The 9,845-nt window shown below is 42.0% G+C and overlaps 1 protein-coding gene across 1 annotated transcript in view; it reads right to left on the reverse strand.

Annotated features, from left to right (window-relative positions):
* LOC126267124 (transmembrane protease serine 4-like) overlaps positions 1-5,614 on the reverse strand; it is a 166,269-nt gene extending 160,655 nt beyond the window's left edge. The window contains exon 1 of the mRNA XM_049972042.1: positions 5,598-5,614. Within this exon, the coding sequence (XP_049827999.1) occupies positions 5,598-5,606 (9 nt within the window). The 5' untranslated portion in view covers positions 5,607-5,614. The remainder of the gene's footprint in view (positions 1-5,597) is intronic.
* Positions 5,615-9,845: the final 4,231 nt, after the last annotated feature.

A 9,845-nucleotide genomic window follows, 5' to 3' on the forward strand; every position in this document is an offset into this window, starting at 1 on the left:
CCGGCTGGCCCAAAGAGCTTCGTAAATTGAGCAAGTCGGTAACGCTTTGAACCGCCTCTAATCCTGACGCAAGCAGTTACTCGCCTTGGAATAGATCAATGGAGTTGTGGGATGTCGCCTGAGGGACATCGTGCCAAATTCTGTCCAGATGGTGCGTAAGATGGCCAGAATTCCTGGCCTTAATCTCCATATGTTCTCGGTTGGAGAGAGATGCGATGACCTTTCTCGCCAAGACAGGATTTGGTAAGCACGAAGAAAGCAGCAGGAACTCTCGACTTGTGCGGGTTGTCATTATCTTGCTGAAACGTAGCCCAGGACGGTCTGCCGCGAAGGACGTCGAAACGGGGCGAAGAATTTCGTCAACGTATCACTGTGCTGTAAGAATGCAGCGAATACCAATCAAAGGAGTCCTGCTGTGAAAAGACAAGCCACCCCAGACCGCCACTCATGGTTGTCTGCAGTGTGGTGGGCTACAGTCAGATTGGTATCTCAGCTTTGTCAGGGGAGTGTCCAGACCGTCTTTGCTGGTCATCGGAGCTCATTTCGAAACGTGACTCGTCACTGAAGACAATTATATTCCAGTCGGCGAGATTCTACGCGGAAGAAGTGTCTGAAGACGCCCCAGGGGGGGGGGGGGGGGGGGGGGTCATCTGCGGAAAGTTACAGCACAGCGATACGTGGATGATATTCAACGGAAAGCGTTGTTACTCTTCATGGCAAGCCATTCTGAGCTTGCATTTCAGCAAGATAACGACCATCCGCAGTTTCTGCTGCTCGTGTTCGTGCTTTCCAAATTCTACCTTGACGGGAAGGTTGGCGGATCTCTCTCCAATTGGGAACGTTTGGGGCATTATGGGCAGAGTCTTCCGACCAGCTGGGGATTTTGACTACCTAACGTGACAGTTGGACAGAATTTGACTCCATCTCTCCCAGGAGGACATCCAGCAACTCCATCCCAATCAATACCAATCAAAAGAACAGCTTTCGTAAGGGCCTGAGGTGGACCAACGCGTTATTGAATTGACCATTTTGTATAGCTCTTTCCCATGAATAAATCATCCAAGTTTTCTGAAATTGTAGTCATTCATTTATACTATATACTTACAGGTATATAGTACATCACATCCACCGATTTCTTCCCATTCGGACAGTTCCTTTATTCTGCGTCTTTTTTCCCGTTGGAGCATACTACGGGCGTGACAGTCCTCTGGAAGAGTTTTCACCCGTTATATCACGGGACTAGCATTTCTTCCAACATCGAAGACAGCGTGATATTATGGGCATGGCGCTCTTAAGCGTTAAACCTTCACTGAATTCAGAGCTGCCAAAGGTCTGGATTTCCCCGTCTTTGCACTTATTTTAACGGCGCCCAGTGACATCCTTGGGGGTAAATACGGACCTTTCATGTCTGGAAAAGTCTATCGATTGGAAATAAATAGAGTCTAACAACTCTTAGTTAAAATTCATTAAATGAGGACTGACGCTTAGGTCGTTTCGTTCGTTTCATCTTAAGAAATGTCCGGTTCCGTAGCGCAGCCGTAGCATTACCGCCTACCACGCAAGGGGGCCCGTGTGTTGTGTGTCCGTTATCATTTTCATCATCATTGACAGGCAAGAGGTCGAAGTGGTGTCAACTAACAAGACTTGCAGTACGGCGGCCGAACCCCGAAGGGGATATCCCGGCCAATAAATGCCATACGATCGTTTCATTTCATCTTTAAAAAAAAAAAAAAAAAAAAAAAAAAAAAAAAAAAAAAAACAGCTGCAACCACGTTTAGACGCTCTCCCAGACACACACTTTTCGCATTTGTTTGCAGAGAACAATGAGAAGCGACGACAGTCGCAAACGCCGAGCCTCAGCTCCGCTAGCCAGACGACTGTGAACAGGCAAGCCGATTCGGTAAGTGTATGTTTCATTCAGCACGTCCGTGATGAATGCATGCCATCGGCTAAGTTATTGTATATAGACTGTGTGTCCGGCAAAGTAACCCGATTTGCCGCAGATTTCCGGCGTTTTAGAAGTCATCTCGGGAATTTAAGCGATTCAAGCAGGCCTAATTGAATGGGCCTTTCTGAATTTTCAAACGTGACATCAGAGCATTAGATTTTGTCGCCAGTACGTTTAAATATTCTCTTGAACGCATTAGATTTTGTTGGCAGTACGCTTAAATATACTCTTGGGTTCTTTTATATGCCATATTCTTTTAATATGTGGCGTGTTGTTGAGATTTTCAACTGAAAAGAGCGAGATAATGTGTTGGTTGGACGTACTCACTCAGTATGCTATCTTACAATGAAGCCATTTCCTGTTAACGTTTAAAATCGTAGCAATATGCAAAAGTCTCGGATTCTAGAAAAATATAATGAACGTGGAATTATATATTCTTACAGAAAAAAATCGCGTACTTCAATATATGACAGTCAGCATGTATTATAAGTTCATTTATAACTTCATTACCACACTAATAGGAACCTTCACACGGAATATTTCGCATAGCAATGCTGCAGCATCATTTTTGTTAATTGTCTTGTATGGTTAACTGGCGCAAATGATAAAGTTTCGAATTTTAGGTGTTAGCTCATACTTGTAAAAAATTACGTTGTAAATTATCAGTCGCCACCACATTTCTCGACATTTCCGTCAAAAACTGACAAAATATTGGTACACCGTTCCAACAAAACAACATATTTTCGGGTCATTCAGCATTTAGTAATAAGACGCCTAATACGGCATTTTCGCTTCAGATAATGATTTACTTTCAGCAGCCAACCACCATGCACATATGCCTGGTACATAAATAACCATTAAGAGTAATAGTATCTGCGATAACTGATATTGTAAGAAAGCCATTTTACGTCATCATTAATTCTAACAATTACAGCCTCCAAGCAGCAAAGAAACCATAGTATTCAACAATAGGTACCTCACTGCCACAGCACACACTGTTGTCTGTTTGCTAAGATAGAATGTGCCCACAACATCGGTGACCTGGAATTTTCTGACTTCTTTTAGTTCCGTACTAGGGATATGGGAGTTCAAAAGCAGGCGAGTATTCAGATGTATAGCAACGATATTACAAATGTGACCGTAATGAAAACAATTTGACACAAATAGAAGAAATTGAATCTTATTCGTAACTAAACCTGCATACCTTTTGTTTATTTGGGAAACCAAATAGTTCTAACATAAAATACGACGAGGTATAGTATTACAGATACGAGATTCATAAAATGCTTTAACGTCTATTGAATGCAGGGGTAATAGACAGTGAGACAAATATCAGAAGAAATCCGTGTGGCACATGCTAATTGAACCCTATTGAAGTCAAATAAATAAACGCTGCCATATCGTTCTGTAACATCATCCGATGTAAATGCTACAGGCGGGATAGGCCAGAAAGAGTTACTATCGAGGCCACTGACAAAACCATAGCAATGATCACTTCATGGTATAACAACTTGACGACGAAATATACATGCATGGCGTGGCGTGTAATATTCCTCGCCTTATATGTACACATTTTTCGCAATTTCCAAATAAACAGCGAATTATCAAAATGGTCAGTCAGTTGCCCTTTTATAAAACTCAAAGAAAGTTTTCTTTGTGTAAGCGTTGAGATTACAGACTAAACCACGAGATGAAGTTAAGAACGAGAAGACTTGTCATTAGTCAATTTAGTGAGCAAAGCTTCCACACCCGGCACTATAAATACCGTATCTCCAAGTGTCCCGACAAAACGCATTTGACTAAGTCTTAGGACGGGCCTTCTACGAAGAGTATGTTGGTGACGCCTGTCGGCAGTGATCATGAGAAGTTATGGTGACAGAACAAGTGAACGTGTAGGTAATGATTGACTAGATTGCGGAGGAAATATTAATTACTTAACGTAACGACAACCTACAGATATTAACTGCAAGACTGCTATGAAACTGAATTTTCGAGAAAAAAGAACGACCATCCACACAACGCGACTAATTTGTATCATTTTGCCACCGCAGCCAAGATTGGTATTTAACACAAAATCATTAACAATAAGTCAACGTAAAAGTTCAAATGCGGGTGTTGCTCCTAAGAAACGCCATGCGCATTTTCCCTCGTGTTTCGGCAGATATCTGCAATATAGCATTGTGTAAGTGCTGTCGACCCAAACGAATATTGCTCCTCTGTTTATCGCGATGCCCACTGTCAGTGGGAAGCGGTTGTTTTTTTCCCCATTACAAACAAAATTATTTTTAAATGTGAATTTTACGTGCCCATTCTATATGTGTTAACATGGGCAATAAAATAGCAAGAAGGACCAGTACTCTAGCAGCGACTGAGTACCACTGCTTCATGTCGGAGGAGCCAGTGCGGAGCAGGGCGGCACACGAGCTGCCGCTGGGCTAGTGGTTATTCTTCGTCTTTTGCAGTCCCTATACTGATTATACGAATGGCGCACTAGACTAACTTGAGACCGCTCTATGGAGCGGATCAGCTTACAAATAATTTTGCAAATCGACGCTTTACATTGAGACTGGGCATCGCATGAAAAGTGTGATGAGAAGTTCTTGACCGACTGCATCTAACACACTGCTGAAACAGAATTACAGATTTCTGCCAAATGCGTTGAATCACCCTTAGGAGAGACACTCGGGTATATGTAGATATTTACTGATACATATAGATATTTACTTCTACGTTTATGTTGAAATGTTATTAATGACACAAAAGTGAAAAATGCAACAAAATCTGAATGTGAAGAAAAGGCCGTTCACAGAATGAGTCCAATTCATGTGCCAACGGCAAGTAGAGTTCGCAGCTGATTATTTGTACCACAGGTAATTTCCAGGAATGTTTCCTTATTGGAGCCGCAGGTCACAAATGATATATATCGATAGTGCGAATCTAATTCGATCACTCGACTGTGGTGGCGGGCGTTATGATAAATTATTTGTGAGATGCGAGGAAAACCCAAACCAGTTATGACGGTAGTGAGTGGGATGTCTGGTATTGCAGACGTTTCTTCGGCCGATTGTCTCACGTGGAAGAATCTAATTCCATGCTTATGCAATGTAGAAACTTGTTTGAATTTTTGCCGGAAATGTGACACTATGACAGTGGCAGAGTCTACCCAAGTTGCGGCAAGAAGGGAATGCCTCCCAATGCTTCTCGTAGAATACACATCAAATTGACTTTATCATGACGACAACGTCGACGACGACTGGTGTTAAGTCGTTTCCTTCGGAATTACAACTATTTTTGTAACGCTCTTTTGTTGTTGCTGTAGTGACCACTATAAACACGCCACCACAGTCGTGTGATCGATTTTGAATCGCACATTCGATATATATCGTTTGCACCCTGCAGCTTGAATAGGGAAACATTCTTGGAAATTACCCTACCACATACTATCCTGCCATTTCCTGGCTTCAACTTCACGTGGAGACGCGTTGTCAAGATCTGCTTTGCATCACAACCAAGCATGGCCCGTGGACGGCCTCCTGTAAAGTTTAAACCCTACTACGTAGTCACTGTAGGCTTTATGACTGAGCAAATGTCAGCACTTATCTGTGGAACAGAGCTACCCAATAAATGTGAAGCACGAAAGTGAACTCACCTTTTTCATTACCAGAAGGCTCCACGATATGGCAAAAAAATTCAGTAACAGTAGTAAATTTAGCAAAAGTGGAACGGTGAAATTCATATTGCACTGTTTTTGTAACGCGCGGCGACACAGCAGGATGTCTGAAACAAATGAAGCTGAGTCACGTTTCGACAAGTCAGGTCACTGGTTTCAGCGGACCGCATGGCCTTCGACTACTATCTATTAGTGGACAGTAGTCGAATAACGTGACTGCTATATTTCCACTGCTGGTGACAATTTACTTAGGAGCAACTTGTACGTAGGCACTAATCATTGACTATCTAATTAGTTTATGTCGAAATGTTAGCTATCCCACGTCAGATTTTTTTTCGTTGTGTTATAAAATAGCTTAGGCGGCTGTCCAACCAACCAACATAACGACAGCTGTAAACGACACCTCAGAGTACAAACGTCTACTGAGTGATCATTCATATTCTTAGAGCTAGTACTGTGCTTGAAAAAAATTCGAAGTGCTTTAACAGTTGGCCTCAGAGTTCGAGAAATCTCCGACTTTGCACGATTTTTGGATCGTCACACAATCTACAGACTTCGGTTTGTACTATCTTGATAACGTGCCATATTGTTATTCATATACTATGGGCTTTAATCATAAAAATAACTGTGACGCACATACAGTTTCTTACGATGCACTCTTACGATGTGCAGCTCATAGATAGACACAGCCCTTAGTAAATAAATAAATAATCACAGCCACATGTTATTCTGATATATGGACTGGGATCTAAATGCTCATTTGCAACGCACTTGGTAAATTGTTATAGTCTCTGATAACCAAATACAACGTTATATTGGGCTCAGAGTCGAGTAATGTTTCTGGATGACAATACTTTCACTTTTGTCTCTTACTATTGCGGAAATAATCACCATAAATGTTTATACAGTTTCCATACATATTGTTTGAGAATTCTTATTTTAAATTAATTCTAATTCAGCAGGAATTTGTATCGTGGTAGGATTTATTGGTACTCCCACCCACTTTTCACGAAGCTGTCATAAATCAGACAGAGCTATAGCTTGTTGTTGTAGCAGTTTTGTTTATCTTCTCGGTATCGTTTCCTCTCGTAGCACGTGAGTCACATATCACTGATTGCTCGAGCAGCACTCGACATTGTATCGAGCCCTGTGGCATACCGGGAAATCTCGAGGTCGTTCGTACGCGAGTATCGTTTGTCCACCCCTATTCAGATCAGCATTTGTGCCGTCAGCATCCAGGAACTTCAAAAGTCACGACAACACGCACTGTAGATTTTGAACTAATATTGCTAATTCTTTCTATGTGAAACTATTACCGGCCTACTTAATGAACGGAAATCGTAAAATTTTATCTTTAACAAAATTAAAGGCAAAATAAATCGTAATGCTTATAGAAGTGAGTGTTACTGAAAGTTTGCTAGTAATGTCTGCGATTTACTTAGAAAGAGATAACAAATTATGCGTCTTCATTGAAACCAATGGAAAATATTACACAGTAACATAAATGTTCCTTGATGATAATGTAAAGAAATATGAATAATATCACTAATTTTGGTAATGGTTCAAAACACAATGAAAATTGCGTCATCGAAGTCAGCGAGCAAAAGTATATACGATGGCAGAGATTGAAACCACCTGCACTGGGTTTCTGGACGAGGCACTAAAATGATTTCTGTTCTGTTGAAATCGGTCGATTTCGCTGCGGAAACAGACTGGTCTGTAGCTGACCCAGGGTCTAGGTTAGATTGAAATTTAGTTGTGAGTTGTCGAAGCCAGCGAATGTGAACGCCAAATAAAGGTTGTGGTAACAGACTGACCTCAGCATTTACTGTCGTGTCATAATAGTTGGTAGATGTCAGCGAACACCAGTTGTGTAGTATTCATTTTAATTGCTCGTGAATTCTCGTGTATCAAGCTAGACCAGAGACATAATTAAAATATTGTTTGAGACGCTGAACTGTTATCACATCGCTAGGACACAAAGATTCCGTTCTAAAGTATCATGAATTTTGTACATATGTTTCGCAGGCAGCTTAATAATTTGCTTTCGATATCTGGAATGAACTTGCCGTAAAGCCTTGAAGAGATAAAAGGGAGGACACTCTGACTGACTGCGACAAATTCCAAAGACTTGAACTCCTTTTTTTCTTGCAAGAAAAGATGGAATAGCCACCGACTTTTTGTTGTTGTACCCACAAGATCACACTGCTGAGCGTCAGTTTTAATAAATAACGCAGTGGTGGTGTTGAAAAATAGCTTGCTTGTTCTTCAAGGTGAATGTGCCCAAAAAACGTCGAATTTGCAGCTTTGACGTGAGCACATTATAAATTTATGCTTGTCTGTCATATTTATCCATGTTTCTTTATTTACTGTTGCTTTTATAACAGGTGAGCCAACAATGATATTTAGCATTTACCGTATTTTGGTGCTTTTTGTGTATAGATGTCCACTACATTATCAAATAATGAATAAATCCTACTAACATTTATACTAGCGCAGCTACACTCACGGGAGCCTTATCCCCCCCTCCCCCCAAACACATACACACACACACCACACACACGCACACACACACTCACACACACACACACACACACACACACACACACACACACAGAGAGAGAGAGAGAGAGAGACAGAGAGAGAGAGAGAGAGAGAGAGCAAATAATTCTCCAGCAAGATATTGTTTTGTAATGCTCCTCTGAACACACTTTTAAATAGTTTGGAGACGACATTGTTTCGTTTTTATTACCTGGTGCAATTTTTAAAATTTTCTGTCATTCTTAGGGATAAAATTCTCGTCTTACGTACTCTTTCCTTTCCCTTAATAGCATAAGCTTTGTATTGCAACTACTTTAAAATCGTCACTATGGTTTGAAAACTGTATAACAGTAAATGTCTCAGGCTGTCATAAACGAATCGCATCTGTAGATGAACACAACTGGAAACTTATGTGCATACAACAAAGTTGACTAGCAGCTATCGAGTAACATTTATGAATTAATATGACATTGGCCTGGAATGTGAAATGTGACTACACCTGTAATTAAATATATTTTTAAATGTGGAGCAAAGACTATATGTCACTACGGCGTAGCTTGATATGCGATCCATGCACTATGCGTTCAGTCCTTCTTTACTTCTTCTCATTAACTTTGTACAGAAGTATGACTCCAATTTCTTCACTGGTTCACGGGCGTAGCGTCGGATAATGTGAAAGCTGCACAATATTTCAACGAGACAGCAGCTCGTCATCTTCGGATGCTTACTGATTTTTTAAATTGTTATTTAAACACCTTTACAGGCAAGGTAGGACGGCAGCGGCCTATCTATGCTGCTCTTCGGCCTCAGATAACACATATAGCATAATAACAGACGTAAAAACAAAACCAACATGGTGGATAATAAACGGTAGTCAGGAATATTAAAATACATGTAGTCGTTCACAGGCGCAATGTCGGAACAAAAAACGTGCAGCACTTGTTCGCAAACAGAAAAGACAGAAATTACACATGTGATCTGAGGAGCACGAACATAGAGACACTTAAGCACTAATATGAAGATACACACAAACACTAGCCACGATCTCCATCGCACGAATATTCACTGTTCACATGCAAAGCCGGGGACCTGTCAAAGGGGTGGCTAGGAGGGAGAGGGGTAGGGTGTAGATGCCAGTGGCAGAGGAGAAGGGAGGGCTTCCCCTACCCCCTTCGGGTAGGGGAAGCCTGGGCAGAGAGGAGGGAGGGAGGAAGAGAGAAGGGACAGAAGGAAGAGAGGGTGCCCTGGAGAAAAACACAGGGGGAGGAAGGGGAGGATCAAAGTTGATAGGAGGTGTAGATAGAGGGGATCAGGGGATCATCACGGAGGTAAGTTGGCGGAAGCCACCTTTGGAAAAGGTATGGAGTGTGGAGAGATGGAGATCAAGTGGGATGTCAGAGTACAGGCACGGCAGCAGACAGGAGTGGGAAAGGATCGGAGAGAAAAGCGGGTGAGGGAGATCAAGTTTGCGGGAGGTGTAGACGAACCGTATCCGTTGGAGGAAAAGGAGGAGCTGTGGGAACAGAATTAGGTCATACAGGATCCGCATGGGGGAGGGGAGGCAGATGCGATAGGCGCGGCGGAGCGCATGGCATTCCAGGATTTGAAGGGATTTTTAGAAGGTTGGAGGGGCGGAGATCCAGGGAGGATGGGCATGGTAGAGGATAGGGCAGATGAGGGATTTAT

Source organism: Schistocerca gregaria, chromosome 4, assembly GCF_023897955.1.
Source record: "Schistocerca gregaria isolate iqSchGreg1 chromosome 4, iqSchGreg1.2, whole genome shotgun sequence".
Classification (NCBI taxonomy): Eukaryota; Metazoa; Arthropoda; class Insecta; order Orthoptera; family Acrididae; genus Schistocerca; species Schistocerca gregaria.